This window comes from Lygodium microphyllum, chromosome 3, assembly GCF_053477565.2.
Source record: "Lygodium microphyllum isolate KBCC chromosome 3, Lygodium_microphyllum_v1.1.10, whole genome shotgun sequence".
Taxonomy (NCBI): domain Eukaryota; kingdom Viridiplantae; phylum Streptophyta; class Polypodiopsida; order Schizaeales; family Lygodiaceae; genus Lygodium; species Lygodium microphyllum.
The window spans coordinates 117,273,928-117,290,543 of record NC_141137.1 but is presented as its reverse complement, the minus strand read 5'-3'; the positions used below and the strand labels follow the sequence as shown (position 1 = coordinate 117,290,543).

Below are 16,616 nucleotides of genomic sequence, written 5' to 3'. Positions count from 1 at the left end.
ATGACTATTGAGTTTTTATGAGAAGATCATAGAAGGGGCACTCAATCTCTAAGGTAAAGAGGGGGGGGAAGAGGAAATAGAACAATCTTTTTTTAATTAAACATTTTTCTTTTCCCCCTTCCCCTCCTCTCTCTCATGTGCAGGACCTAGGTTTTTTTCTCTTTCTTTTTCTCTCTCTTAGATTAAACTTTTTAAGTAAACATTTTTAAAATAATTTTTTAAATTAAAGTTTTTTGGATATAGTTTTTCACACACTTTGAGAAGAAGAAGAAGGAGAAGGATAAAAAGAAGAAGAAGAAGAAGTAGAAGAAAGAGAAAAAGATGAAGAGAGGGGGGAAAGAGAGGGAGAATAGAGAGAAACAGAATTATAGAGAGAGGAAATATAAAATTTAAGAGAGAGAAAGAGACAAGGAGAAGAGAGGAGAGAGAGGAGAGAAGAAAAGGGGGGAGAGATAAAGAGAGAAGAAAGGAGAGAGAAAAGAAGAAGAAGAAGAGAGAGAATTTGAATACAGAGAGAAAATTATAGAGGAAAGATAAAATTTAAAAGAAAGAGAAAAGAAACAAATTTAAAGAGAGAAGAAAAAAGAAGGAAAAAAGAGGAGAGAGAGGGAGAGAGAAGAAAAAGAGAGGAGAGAGGGGGGAGAATAAAAGGAGAGAGAAAGAAGAAAAACAAGGAGAGAAAAAAAGGAGAGAGAGAGAAAAACATTAGACATAGGAAATTTGGAGAGAGAGACAGAGAGAGAGTAAATAAAAAATTAGAAACAGAGAGGGAAAAGAGGAGAGAGAAAGATGAGAAATGGATTGTTGAAACTTCGCTTGCTGCTTCGGGGTTGCAAAGCTGTCTCGCGAAGCAGCCTAGTGCGCATGAAACGCTAGTAGATTGCATTATTCTAAAACTTTGAGTCTTGGAGAACTAATACTTTATTATATAGCACATTCAAAGTTTGGCACGAAGCGCCAAATGTAAGTTGGCGTGTAGTGTCAGCCCTAATGCAAAGCACCGGATGCCCCTACGCATGGAGCACCTAGTGTTTACTTGTGTTAGGTTAAACTATTACTCTCACCATAAATCCATGATATTTTCAAGTAATTCCAACTATCCTTACCATTATTATATTAGTTGTATGATTCACTTTCTTAAACTCTTTGTAACATGCATGTCGGATACTCTTAAATCTTTCTTGTTTAGGATGTGGAAACATCAAACTTATTGTTCTAGTTCAAGGGTTAAAGACATCTTACTACTACATTATTTTAGTTGTAGGTTTGGAAAGCCCAAAACCTCATAGGGCTTTCCAAACCTCCCTTTTTTAATTAAAACCCTTTTTCTCTCATGTTTAATCACTCCCTCTTTCTTCTCCCTCCCCTTTTTAAGTGAACCCTCCCTCTCTCTCAAGTGTAGGCTCTCTCTCTCTTTTCCCTCTCCCTTTTTAATTAAATCAAACTTTTTACAAATGTCTCTTTCTCCTCCCTTTTAAATCAAACTCACTCACTCTCTCTCCCCTCTTTTTTACTATTTTTTTTCTCTTTTAATTAAATAGTTTAAAAGTTTTTTAAAAATAAAAAACTTTGATATATTTTTCATATATTTTGAGAGAGAGAGAGAGAGAGAGAGAGAGAGAGAGAGAGAGAGAGAGAGAGAGAGAGAGAGTGTGTGTGTGTGAACACACAAATAGAGAATTATAGAGAGAGGAAATATAAAATTTAAAAGAGAGAGAGAATAAAAAGATTTAAAGAGAGAATGAGGAGAGAGAGAGAAGGAAGAGAGAGAGAGAGAGGGGGGAGAGTTTTACGTTTGATGAGAGAGAGAGAGAGAGGAGAGAGAGGGAGGAGAGAGAGGGGGGGAGAGTTTTACGTTTGATGAGAGAGAGAGAGAGAGAGAGTAAGGAGATGATAGGAAATAAACTAAAATAAAAAGTAGAAAGAAAAGAGGGAAGAGAGAGAGAGAGATAAGAAAAAGAACAACTATATATATATATATATATATATATATATATATATATATATATACATACATACATATATATAAATTCAAAAGAGAGAGTAATAAAAGAAAAAAGAGGAGAGATAGAAGGAAAATAGAGGAGAGAGGGGGGAGAGAGAAATTTAAAGAGAGAATGAAGAGAGAGAGAAAAAAAAGGAAAAGAGAGAGAGAGAGAACAATGAGATGAGAGAAAATAAACTTAAAAAAATATAGAGAGAAAAAGAGAGAGAGAAAAATAAAAGAGGAGAAAAAAAAAAAAGAAATGGATTGTCAAGTGAAGTTGTCGGGAAGTGGTCTAGCGATTTGCTGGTTAGAATAAAAGAGCTTCCTAATTGCATCATCTTCTCTTGTAATGAGTGATGAACGCCTCAACTTGAGTGAAAATCTTGAAAAAGTTATTAACATGGCTATCTTTTCATATTATTAAAGCTCTCATGGGGTTCTAGAGAGGACCCCATCTCAAAATTCAACATGTTCACAAGGATGGACCTTGGGTTTCCAAGTCTCACTGACTCACATGCTTGCATGGATGGATGAATGACTCACAAGAACCCATTTCCACGGCAGCATTCCAAATTCTTGGACCACATTTCCTTATTCTGTCGCTGCCCTGTCTTCCCCTCTCTCTCTCTCTCTCTGTGCCTGTGGTGTTCTTCGTTTTGGCCTCTGTCTTTTCCTTTGCTTTTGAGCATCCGTTCTGGGGGTCAGTCTCCAAGGTCTCCTGCCATGTAGGCAGCCCCTTTGCCACGTTGACAGTGGGCCCCGTGGTGGTCTGAGCAGCGAAGCTGGAGATGCCACGTGGGCTGAGGAAAGCTGAGCTGGAGTGCTTTTGGGCGGTACTTTTCTCTGCTAACCCCTGATGCACACATTGCAAATTTTGCCTTGCTTCACTCTGCTATTAAAGCAACAGCTCTCCTTTTGGCAAAGGCCTTTTGCTACACTGCTTGTCACCAGGTCCTCTCACTGCCAGGCATGCATCTCGATCCTTCCGTTTGCTAAAATCCCTTAAATGTATGTATGCTCTGTTCCAAATTTCAACGTGTTGGCTCTGTTACCAAATTTCAATACGTTTACTCTGTTTCCGGTTGTGGGCAGTCTTGGTTTCCCCTGCACCTCTTTATTGTAGTCACATTTCTCTCTCTCACTCTCTCTCTTTTGGCTTCTATTTTGTGATGTCCAAAAAGGACATTTTGGTTGTTGGAACATATCTGTTTTGGGTTAATCCAATAATTGGGTACTCGAAGAAGATCATTTTTTTTCTATGTTGGGCTTGTCCCAGAACAACGTTGTGAGTGTTGGGTTGTCCTCTATCATTGACAATTGAGCTCTTTGTTTTTGTTTTTGTTTTTTTTTTTGTGTGCGCGCTCTCACAGTCGGTGAGTGTAATGTCATACCCATTGTCAGCTTCTATGTGGAGCAAGGTTTGCAACCACGGTTTGTACCAAAATTCACCACTTGTTTGGCATCTGGGCGCACATTAAAAGAAAGAGCAACACCATGAATGGGAGCCTCAACCTCAAGGCTCCGCCTTTGACTCAGGGGAATTTCTTTTCAGTGTTTGGATCATCTAACTGTTCTTGCTCTGTTGCCAAGTCTCGGAAAGCTTTTAAAAAATCCGCATCCTTCTCAGAAGGGGTGCATTTTTTGCCTGCCGACGCACAGGACCAGTGGATGCTCGAATTCACATGCTCAGAGATAGAAATCGATGATCTTATCTCTGCACCGACACCCTTGAGGCTGGGTTGTAGAAAAAGGAAAGATTTCAGGATCAATGCCATACAATCTCAGCCCTTGACATCACGAAGGTATGTCCCTTCAAAAGAAAGGGCGTGTTTTGGATTTTCAATAAAATCTAGTGATGACATGAAACTTGGAAATAGAAACAAAAGAGTCATATTTTGATGATGGATCGGATGAAGAAATTAGGATGAATGGAAAAGATGGCACTTTATATTGCTGACATGTTTTTTACAATAATGTGAACATGCTATTTAATGTTATTGAGTGATACGGACTGATGTGAGATGTCATAGGATGTTGTGGATTCCTTGCTGATGGTTTTTAGTATGTTAGTTCTCAGGTGAATTTTATACGATGATTTATCACTTCAGTTTTGGAAACTGTTTGGATTAAAACTCCATTGTGTTTGCTGCTGTTTCAAGGATCTGGAGGGTTTCAGAGCAAGAAGAGCTTCAGCCTCGTCGAACACAGAGGAATTGCATCCCCCAATCTCGTGACACTCCACCAAAAAGGGGTGTGTAATACTTGCACAAGGCTACAAGCTGTACTTGCGACCTTGCATGTGATTTATTAGTGTGACAATGATGTGAATAAGTTTTAGATCACTTTTTATCGTTTGGAAATATGATTTATTTCTGACTGATTATGGATGATCTGTATCAGATACTGGGATTGCCAGTGAAAAGGAATGGGGAATTATTCTGAAGAATGAGAAAGTTAACGAATCTGGAGTGAGTGAGGATGGCAGTACTTGGTATAGAGAAAGTGGGGAAGACCTTGGCGAGAATGGCTACAGATGTCGTTGGACAGTCATGGGTGGGCGTAGTGCAGATGGCTCTTCAGAATGGAAAGAAGCTGTATGTAGAATTTTTTTTTGAAGTTTCGATTCTGATTTAATGTCTCATTACCAGCCTTTAGACGTGAAATATTACATGTGTGGCAGTGGTGGGAGAAAAGCGACTGGACAGGATACAAGGAGTTGGGTAAGTTGTAAATACATCATATGCTCTTAGCCACCTTAGGGGTTTTAAATGCTGCTTAATCACATCAAAATGCTAGATGGGCTTCCTCAAGCAGAAACATCCGCAAGTCTTTCACTGTTTTGCAGAAGAGTTTGTTTTAATCTAGTTTGTATAGCTATATGTCTTTGTGTTCAGGTATAGTGTGCAAAGTTTCAAAAAGGCATTGAAACAAGTAATGTGCTGTCTTTGGGTTCAGGTATAGTGTGCAAAGTTTCAAAAAGGCATTGAAACAAGTAATGTGCTATCACCATCAATGTCCAATTGGTCCTGCATTTTTGAGATTGGCACTGATAAATGTTGATGAGAAAGTGTCAAGCAAAAGATACGAGAGAGTTTAACTGAGGGTGGTACAAGGGGTAATGTTTACATGACTCAAAACAAAGAGGGATTTTAAAAAATTCCCATGTTTTTTAGACCCTTGATGTTTGCATGAACCACATGTCCGTACATTGTACAACCTAGGCCATTCAAGGCTGCGACAAATAGCTCTTATCTTATGGACGATTCATGATCAAAGCACACATACATGCACACACTTTTTTTTGTTGAGGGGGAGGGGATATATGGTATCAAATGTCAATGTACAAAATGGTGAATTATTCAGCTTCAGTGAAGCCCTAAAAAAACTGAAAAACACTGATGAAATACATCATACTGCAGACTATCAGTCCTTGAGTAACAAGATGTTAGAAAGGGATTGGTACAGAAATCTTCTAAATAAGGTGGCAATTCTCCATTGCTCCAATCTATACTCTGTGCTAAGGAGATGTACTAGCTGAAATAGCTCAATCATCAATCTCCATAAGGCATTAGAATGATTGCCTAAAGCACACATCCTCTAAGCTTGAAGGGAAGTCACAATTGGACCTTGAGGCATGAGAACACCATTTACTCTAGAGGTACTGTTGATTGTCAAAAGTAAGCATTCCTTGGCTCCATAAGAATGTAATCCCATCTGAAACACCACATCTATGCTAATAGGAGGGACAATTCTTCTTTTGGCACATGTAGTAATAAAGGAACTATAAGAAAAAAGAACATAGTAGAGTACAATAAATTTGCAAGCAAGGGACGAATAGAGTATGGAGAATCAAAAACTTTGATTATTGCAGATTACTACAATATATAGCCAATGCTTCCTAGCTGCGTGCTTCTATTAGGGAACTTCGATAGCATACATGAAATAGGAGAGAGCAAAGGCTGTGCTTACAGAAAATCATAGCTGAAGCTTGTGAAATAAGCCACAAATTGATATGCTAAATATAGTGTTGCATGCATGCTTTTTTGAGCATACGACCAAAACTGACCACCAAATATATATTCGGTAGGTCTATGAATCATGCATGATATTTAGTGTAATGGTCCTTTGGGCTAGGAGGGGTCATCTCCCTGGATCCTTGTATAGAGATTTGCCTCTCTCCACATCTTTCCCCAAGAAGTCTTGTGGGAAAAATCATGTTGTGAGACAGGCCCTCATAATAAGGACCTAGTGTACTAAGTACTTTATACATTCATGTAGCCAGGTTGGCACCGTTGCTCTATGTATGATAGACAAGATTCTAATTCGTTTGTGCTTTGGTACTTTGTTTCATGGCCTTTACAAGCTTGATCTACATGAGCAGAGTAGCGCTACACATGAAAATTGCATGCCTACTTTTATTTTTGTTTCATTTTGTGACATTGTGTAATGGTATGCTTTTGAATTTCTCTTCTTGGGTTTGCTTACAACAACAAAATAGGTTTATGATTTGCCTCCTATGCAGGTTTCTATTAAACATAAATGTATGTGTTAAGAAGTGAATTGGAGAGAAAGAAAGAGGAGAGAGAAGACTGCAGAAGAAAGAGAAGAGAGTGACGAGGAGAGAGAAATACTAGAATATGAGATAGTAAGACTGGAAAGAAGAAGAGAGATGGCTGGAAGCCATGAAAGGATAGGAGAAGCTAGAGAGAGATGAAGGACAAAGATGTATTATTGTTAAGCGACTGAAAGATGAAGCAAAATTCTAGAGGAATACAGTCCGACACTCCAAGGGCACGAGATTCCTTTTTTCCTCCCAGCCTTGCCTAGTTATTGCTAGCAACTTTCATCGTAATCCGATTGCCAGCCGTTACTTGTTGGTGAGTCCTACTATTCCTGGACTCTCTTTAATTCTAGGCTCCCCCTAAACCCCGTTCGGGCGCCCAAGGCCCCCGGACGGTCATCCCCCGTGCCTGTTTCCCGTAATTTACCTTATTAATATAACATTTCCTTCCCCTTAAGAATCGGTTTCGTCCTCGAAAACGATACTTGGAAGGTCTAACTGTAAATTGGGAAACCTTTTTCTTAGGGTACTTACTCGCTCCCATGTTGAGCTTTCTTCTGAGCAATCTTTCCACTTAACCAAACATTCTTGATAAATAGTATTCCTTGTTCGTCTGTTACGAACATTTAATATTCTTTCTGGTTCATATGGATTAGATTGGTCATTAAATAGCTCCTCAATATTATCATTTAAGATTAGATTATCCAAATCACCCAGCTTCTTCCTTAACTTACTTACATGAAAAACTGGATGTATTTTACTAACAGCAGGTAGTCGGAGCTTGTAAGCCAGTTCTCCCACCTTTTTAAGTATTGTGAAAGGACCACAATACCTGGGTGAAAGCTTTGGACATTGTTCTGTTTTCATGGTTTTGGTTTGTTCAGGCACCTTAAGATAGACCAATTCTCCTTCTTCAAAGGAGATGTCTCTTTGGTGAGGATCTGCATATGCTCTAGCTCGATTTTGAGCTTTTTTAATATTTTCTTGAGCAAATTTTAACATATTATTCATATCCTCCAAAAAATCCTTGGCTGCCTGAACCTTTTCCTATGCAGGAGCTCTGGGCTGAAACCCATACATTAACATAAATGCACTATATCCAGTGGAAGAGTGCTTGGCACTATTATATGCAAACTCTGCTATCGGTAGATACTCTTCCCAATTAGTTTGCCTTTTACTTGCATATGCCCTAAGCATATCTTCAAGGATTTGGTTAATCCTTTCAGTTTGCCCATCAGTTTGCGGGTGATCCGCCGTACTCATACTAAGTTTAGTATCCAACTTCCTAAATACCGCACGCCAAAATTGACTATCAAATTTTCTATCCCGATCAGAAACTATATTTGCCGGAAGGCCATACAATCGGTATATGTTCTCTACGAACAATCTAGCCAATTCTGGTGTTTTAACATCAGTTGAAGTTGGAATGAACCTAGCCATTTTGGTTAACCTATCCACAATCACCCACACAGAGTCGTGCCCCCTCTGTGTTTTGGGTAATGCAACAATAAAATCCATGGAGATACTCTCCCATTTTCCTGAAGGAATCTCTAGTGGATGGAGAAGTCCTCTCATTTTCAATCTTTCAGCTTTATTAACCTGGCATTTATTACATTTGACCACATAGTCAAGGACGTCCTTATTCATTCCAGGCCAATAGAACTGCCTTTTAATAAGACTATAAGTCCAGGAGTTAATAAGTCTTATTAACTCCTGGATGTCCCGCGCTAGGGGTATCATGACACTCAAAGAGTATCTGGCGCCTAATTTCTATATCTTTCGAGACACATACCCTACCCTTGTAGAGTAAATAACCATTATCAATGGTAAAATTCTTCCACTTGAATCCGGTTTGAGCAACCCCTGATGCTCCATTTCCTTGTTGAACATCTTCAGATATTCCTTCCTCAGTAGAAGCACTTTCATTTGGATCCCTATTTCTTATTGCTTCCCATATATTGGAATATGCCGGATCAACCTGGCATTTCCCTTTTAAAGATTCAAGCAAGTCGGAAGTGAACTGAGTAAAACTCAATTCATTTATGATGGGCATTCTGCTGAGTGCATCAGCTACTATATTATACTTTCCTTTTCTATATCTTATCTCATAGTCGAACTCTTGGAGGAGTTCGGCCCATCTGGCTTTATGCCCGTGTAAATCCGGTTGATCATTAAGCCACTTAATGCTTTCATGGTCCGATAAAATCAAAAGTTTGGCATCGTACAGATAGTGCCTCCATTTCTTCATTGCATGTATTATTGCATAGAGCTCCCTCTCATAAACAGAATAATTCTGTTTTGCACGATCTAATTTCTTGCTTTCAAAAGCAACTGGTCGACCTTCTTGTAATAAGACCGCGTCTATCGCCTTATCACTAGCATCGGCTTCAACCACAAATGGTTTATTGGGATCCACAATTAATAATACTGGAGCTGTAGCAATAGCTACCTTAAGTTTTTGAAAACTTTCATTTTGGTCTGTTCCCCAATTAAAGCTCTTTCCTTTCCCTTTAAGTTGGTCTGTCATTGGAACAGCTATTTTGGCATAATCTCGAATGAATCTACGATAAAATCCAGATAAACCTAGGAAGATCTGCAGCTCTTCCAGGTTCCTTGGAGATGGCCATTCAATAATTGCCCTTACTTTTTCTGGATCCATCTTGATTCCCTCTTTCGAGATAATATGCCCCAAATATTTGACCTCTTTTGCGAAAAATTCACATTTAGTTTTCTTCGCATAAAGGGAATGTGTTCTTAACAGTTGGAATACCAATTGTAAGTGTTCCAAATGTTCTTCTTTTGATTTACTAAAGATCAAGATATCATCGAAGAAGACTACTACAAAATGTCCTAGATAGGGCGGTAAGACACTATTCATCAGCTTCATAAAGGTAACTGATGCATTAGTGAGGCCAAAAGGCATCACCAAGAAATCATAATGCCCGTATCTAGTATGAAATGTTGTCTTAGGAACATCTTGTGCCTTAATTTTACTTGGTGATAGCCTGATCTTAAATCTATCTTTGTGAAGAATTTTGCCCCTTGTAATTGATCAAAAAGATCTTCCATTCTGGGCATAGGAAATTTATTCTTCACCGTTATTTTATTAAGTGCTCTATAATCAACACAAAGTCGCATAGAACCATCTTTTTTCTTTACTAATAAAATTGGCGAAGCCCAAGGTGAATTACTGGGTTATATAAACCCTTTATCAAGGTAATCCTTAATTTGTCTTTCAACTTCTTGGTGCTGCGTTTCACTTAACTTATAAGGTGGTTTAGAAATAGGGTGAGTATCCTTATTTGTGTCAATTGGGTGATTTATACTACCCCTATCTGGTGGAAGGCCACTTGGTAAATCAGAAGGAAACACATCTTTAAAGTCATCTAACAAACTACTTAATTCATTATTTACATTAAAAAAATTATTGTTTAATATTACAAAAAGTAAAAGTATTTTGTACAGGAAGAGATCATAACATATATACCTCACAAGCTTTCTTCTTTATCAGCTTCTGAACCTCAGTGGAACACAACAAAGGATTATCAGATACTTCATGTTCACCTTGAATGACAAAAGTCTTACCATCCCTTTCAAATTCCAGTGTATTATGATGATAACTACGTTTTAAGGATGGTTCCAATCCCCATAGCCACTCCCTCCCTAGAGCAATATCGGCTCTTTCCATGTTCATAATTTGGAAATCAAGTTTATCTTTATATCCTTGAATCTCAATTTCCAAATTGGATACCATTGTATCCCATATTTTATTATCTTGACCTTGCATCATACGAACAACATATTGATGCCCGCTCTTTTGTTGGGGAAGTTTCAATTTTTTAACAAGTGCATAATTTATAAAATTATGTGTAGCAGAGTCATCAATCATGACTCTAACCCTCTTTCCAGCTATCAATCCATGTACTCTAACTAAATTATGTGGGCCAAAGGTAGGCTGCCACATAGAAGTTGACATACAACACTTGTGTTGTACATCCATGTGCAAGACCTCTAAAGATTTATACCTTTCATGCCCCTTTAATTCTAAGGTCTGCACTACATGGATTTGTTTTTCTTTTCCCTTGCCCTTGTCCTTATCCTTTTCTTTGTCTTCCCCTTTTTTAATATGCATGATAATGCCATGTTCAAAGAGATCGACATAGATGAAACAGGCCTACGTAGGAGAGCCCATGATAAATAAGTGAGTACCTATGGGACACACCTATTGACTTTGGGAAGTGCACATAGACTAGCAATCTTTAATGGTCTGCCACAATGGCCAAGATCTGATAATTTGACATGTTGGAATCACAAAGGAGGGGCAAGTACTGTGGACTACTTGATAGGCTCACTAGCATTGATACCAGACATCCAAAACTTTAAGATATCTAAGAGACCAATTGGCATAGCAGCAGATCATGCTATTTTGACATTAATGCTTTCTTGTGTACATATGAAACATGAAACACCATACCTCCCTAAACATCCCAAATACTATTTTACAAAAGACATCTTACACATCTACAGTGGTTCTTTGCAGACCAGTTTACATACATTGGACTTGAGTAGATCGTTGGAAGAATGTACAAGGGATTTAGCAGAGGCCATACATGGATCAGCCATGTATGCATTTCCACACACCTTGCCCCGATGTAGACCCACACGATCTACTGCTCCCCAAAATAGTTGGTATGATGATGAGTGTAGAGTCACCTAAGCTCGCTTACAGAGAGAAGTGGAGCTAGGCACTCAGACACATTGCCAAGCAAAGGCGTTCTTCAAATGCCTTGTGCGGAAGAAGAAATGAGACTACTTAGCGAAAGCAGAAGGAAAGATATATTAGCTATTTTTGGGGGCGGGATAGCAAGAGCGCATGGAAGATGTTTCATGAAAGACAGCCTACCATACAAATTACATCACGAGATGCTTGGCTTGACTATGGGAGACAGCTGTATGACCTGCCGGACAGCCATCTATGCAGCCCCCACAGGCTTGTAGGCCAACATAGTGGTCTTTCTTCACATGGAAAATGGTTAGGATGCAATTTATAGATTACAAAATGGGAGGGCACAGGATGAGGATGGACTAGTACCAGAACATTTCTCACATGCTTGTGATATATTAGCACCCATATTTGCACATATGTTCAATAGAGCAGTATGTGAAGGTTTCCCTATGAGTTGGTCAGACAACACTATAATTCCGCTATTTAAAAGTGGTGATCCCCTAATTCCTAGCAACTACAAGACTATCATGATCGGTCATATTTTGGCCAAGATATATGGATCTATATTGGAGCATGAACTCAGTGAGTGGGCTGAAATGCAAGGCAAGAGAGCACAAGGACATGCAGGTTTCAGACGATGATATACCACGCTGGACCTTATTCTCACACTTAGAGCCATTATTGAGGAGGATTGAGCCTGAGACAAGAGGATCTATTGTTGCTTTGTAGACTTTCGCAAAGCTTTTGATACAGTGCCTCGTATACGCATCATGCAGAGATTGCAGGACATCGGAGTACCAGAGGGTATACGATGGGGTGTTTATGCATTATATGAGGCAGTGATAGGTCATGTATGGGCACTTGGGGGGCTATCAGAGAGGATTGATAGTACCATAGAAGTGAAACAAGGATGTCCACTTTCACCCACATTGTTTGGTCTATACATAGATGAAGTGTCTGATTATATAGACATTTCAAATTAACCGAAGGGATTATAGTGCCATTTAGATACTTTGCACATCTTCTGTAGAGATAAGACCTCACAGTGAATCTTGGGAAGACCAAAACCATGGATTTCAATACTTCAGCATGGGTGACTAGATCTATGTACCAGTTCATATTTGGGGAAGACATACTAGAGCATGTGAGGGAATATGTCTATTTGGGAGTCACCTTCTCCGGCCCACATTTTTCGTTGAGAGGGGCATCAGAGGCACATCTGGCATGTGTATACGCAGCACTAGGGGCACTCGAGAGTCAATGTGCTCACATACAGTTCCAGGAGCCCCGCACCAAACTTTGGTTGTTTGACACCCTAGTCATACCTACATTACTATATGGAGCAGAGGTATGGGGTTGCAGCTTGTACCATAGGCGTCTTAGCCCACTCACTGATCAGATTGGAGTAGAGAGGGATTATTATGATGGTTGGGATAGCGTGGAAAGGTCATTGATCATGATGATAGCACACATGATTAGGAGTAAGCCCTCCACCCCACATCTCATTGTCTGAGCAGAGCTAAGGGCAACACCTATAGTTATGGAGGCACTCTTTAGGGCAGTGACCTTTTGGCACAGACTATGGGAACTTCCACGCCAAAGATACTCTAGATTGGCACTAACCTCATCTAGACAACTAGCAGGAGGAGGTGAGAAGAACTGTTGGTTTTCACAGATGGCTATTTGGATGAGCCTACATGGTTTGGATATTGACCGCCGTCTTCCATCTTTGGATTATAGCCTTGATTGCCCTACACTTTCTCTCAACCGATCAGAACCAGGTGATCAGAGCTGATATCTTGAGGATTGAAACAGCAAGGACATGGATCCATTTACCACTCTCCCTAGGATCGAGGATGGAGTTCTACAAGAGTCATTTCTTATGTCTCTTTGATGATGGTTTCATTATTCGGCCAGCATATATGAACACCCACCTCTCCCATAGTGTACGGGTTGCTATTGGACAGATTTGCACCTCCTCACATAGGCTTTAGATGGAGACAGACAGATGGACAAATACCCTAGCAGAGGATAGGACTTACCAGCTTTGTGGTCGAGAGCCTGAGACGGAGGAGCACTACATATACAGATGCACAGTATATTATGACATACGAGGACGGTACCACTGCCTCTTCCGTGATGGATTTGGGCCCCTTCTTCGCGTCATGGAGTACGAGGACTAGAGATGCCTAGGTCTTTTCCTCCTGGAGCTCGAGAGGGACCGAATTGCACTACTGCGAGATAGGAGGCCAGCTCACCTAGAGGGACACACACAGAGAGCAGTGACAGACTCTACAAAGCCGACCCTATGGACACTATCAACCTAGCAGAGACAAAGCTACCCCGCCAGACACCTTACAGGCCACATCGTGGAGTCACATTGGATAGAGCCATTTCCCTTCGTCGAGCACGACGACCCCGTCTACCAGGACCACGTCCGAGGAGACCACACTACGGTCGGATTAGAGCCATTATCACGAGATATCGAAGACTCACCACTAGGTATATCAGTGAAGCAGCTAGGGACCGCATCGTAGCTGAGATCATGTGCAGATCTTGAGATCAACTACAATCCATAGTCTCCACCACACTTTTGTACATGGTTCTATCAGATTTGGTTCTCCTTTCCTTTCCTTTTCTTTTTTATCGATGGAACAACACTACACATGGTTCAACCCTAGTATAGTCCCATCGTATAGTTATTTTCAATAATGTTTCATAGGCCACCCACTTATTTGTACTGTTATCCTTACCTTATTGATGAGATGACATTAGACATGGATGTACTCTGGATTTGTCTCGTAGGCTCTATTGGCCTTATGTAGACGTTAATATATCTTTCTTTCTTTTTTTCTTTCTATCAAGTTCAGACATTCATACATTTGATGACCATTAAGATGAGGCTGCGACAAGATTCCCCAACCATGAAGGACCACATTATCAAGATGGAGGAGATGATTCATGCAACAAGTGCTTGAGTCTCAGGGTCTTTGGGACCTCATCGTTGGTCTAGAGCCTATGCTGGTAGCTCACCCTGACTACATCCGTCAATGGAGAGCCCACAATGCCATAGCCAACGTTGAGTTGATGCAAGGATTGCTTCCTGAGTTTCACTCTTAGTTACATCACTTCCCGCTCGTGTCAGAGTGTTGGAGTCACCTTCTCGATCGCTATGCGGTCCGAGGCTATAGTCGGTGCATAAATCTCAACTTTGAGCTTCAAAAGTTCTCTATTAAGGAAAGGGGATGATTTGAGAGCCAAGTTGGTTGAATATAGGCAGTTACTTACTAAGTTTGTGACTACTGACTCTTAGAGGATGATCAGGTTACATTCTTCTTGAATAAGTTGCCCGAAAAATACTTCCATTTCATCTAGCACATCATCTCACAGTCTAGACTGCCGACCTTCTACGAGTTTGAGTGTCAATTCTTGTGTTAGCAAGGTTGCACGATCAAGTCTACAAGAAATTCTCATCACAACCTTATTGAGAGTAGAGGGTGTTGGTTGCCTCTTCTTTGGGAGGGAAAACCAACCGTGGCAAGAACTTGCAAGATGTGAAGGCAAGCCAATCCAAGGGTGACACCTCTTTCTTAGAGGGAACCAAAGAATCTAGACCTATCTGGTAGCAACTCCATAAGAAAAACAGAGAGATCCGGCCATGTGGACGAGGAGTGTCGCTCCAAGGCCTAAGGTCTCCCAGCTAAAAAGCCTCAGTAGACCGTTGTGACTGCATAGTCCAATGGGGTTACGCCTTCCGCTTCTACTGATAGTCTCTTTCACTACCCCTGAGGATTGTCTGATTGGTCTGTAGGTTTCGATCCCATTGCACTTCATGCATCCATCTCTCCTCCCTCTCCACCTCGTATCTCACTACTAACCTCTGTGCTTGCAAATTCTTTTCTTTTGCAGGGTTTTGTATTTCAATCGGGCTAACTTGTAGGTTTGCTTTAGTCCATCCTAGACTGGAGATGTGGGGATGCGCACCGTTCCTTTCATGGTTTCATAATCTTAGGAGTATTTGCTCGTCTTTCAGCATGGAGGCTTCCCCTCTCGAGACGGATTGTGCAACATCTCTCTTGATGCTATCATGGTGGTGACTTCTACCTTACTCTTCCACAGCAAGGTGCTTCATCCTTTTCATCATCATCTTCTTCCATTCATCATGGTTTTCGGCACCACATGAAGATTGATATTAGTCTCCTCTTTCTCCTTTGGCATCTACATCGAGGTTGAGAGGGGGTTCCTACCCTTCTTGGTATTCTATAGGCTTGTGCACTTTGTTTACGACATCGGCTTCTCCCCTCCTATTATACCTTTTCCCTTTGCATTTCATGATTTCATCATCTTTGTATTAGGGTGCTTGGGCAAGTAAACAATTTTCCCATCAGGGGCACTGTCCAAGTGGCACTTGCTACATGAGCATTCTTCAGCATGTAGCATATTCTGTATCTCATTGTGCAGAGCACCCCTTGAGTGGATTGCATTGCATGATTTCATCATCTTTGTACTAGGGCACTTGGGCAAGTGAACAATTTTCCCATCAAGGGCACTGCCCAAGTGGCACTTGCTACATGAGTATTCTTTAGCATGTAGCATATTCTATATCTCATTGTGCAGAGCACCCCTTGAGCGGATCTTAAGTTGTTTTCACTAGTGGCTGTTGTTACCACACAACCATACTTCTTCATCACATGGATACCTCATCACCTTTTTTTCTTGTCATCGGCACTCTCGAGTGGATGGGTAAACTTGTACTATTTTGTGATGTGTTGGGTGTACCCTCCCTACTCCCGTCTTTTGGATTACTGTTACTTAATCGGCTGCATCCCATAAAATTTAACTTTCTTAAAAAAATAAATTCAATGTGGTTCCATCCGCCTTTGCAGGGCTTGGTAGGCCATTGGGCAACTGACATGCACCCTTTGTCCGGTGCCTGTCTTCTCTGGGGTGACTACTTGGACTCCCTTGGTAAGATAACCATCACCTCTGTAGTCTTGGTAGGCCACTGAGTAGCCGATGTGCACCCTTTGTTCGATGCCCTGGCTGCTTTGGGGTGGGACGCCTTGGGGTAAGTAAAAATCAAAGTGGATGGCCTAACCTTTGGACTTAGTTTTGGGCCTAAGAGGGGGTGTTGAGCTAAAACACGCTTTTCAGCTGATTAGCATTCTTAAACAGCCCCAAAACACACTTAATTAATGAAAAATTCTAAAAGGGGGAGCGATTCGAGAGTTTTAGTGGTCCCCCAAAAACCCTAATTCTTTGGGGCACCCTTCAACATCTATAAATAGACAGACTGCCCCCATTCAACCTCATCCCTTTTTGTAGATTTCTTACCCTTGTGT

General features: G+C 40.6%; 1 protein-coding gene across 5 annotated transcripts in view; it reads left to right on the top strand.

The window, feature by feature from the left end:
- Positions 1–2,561: 2,561 nt before the first annotated feature.
- LOC148038799 (protein EARLY STARVATION 1, chloroplastic-like) overlaps positions 2,562–16,616 on the top strand; it is a 38,934-nt gene continuing 24,879 nt past the window's right edge. Inside the window, exons 1-5 of one of the 5 annotated variants that reach the window (XM_087674654.1) lie at positions 2,562–2,820; positions 3,647–3,789; positions 4,147–4,238; positions 4,388–4,581; positions 4,668–4,707. In XM_087674654.1, coding sequence (XP_087530780.1) covers positions 2,776–2,820; positions 3,647–3,789; positions 4,147–4,238; positions 4,388–4,581; positions 4,668–4,707 — 514 coding nt within the window. In that variant the 5' untranslated portion in view covers positions 2,562–2,775. The other 4 variants (XM_087674651.1, XM_087674653.1, XM_087674655.1 and 1 more) reach the window with 4 other exon arrangements.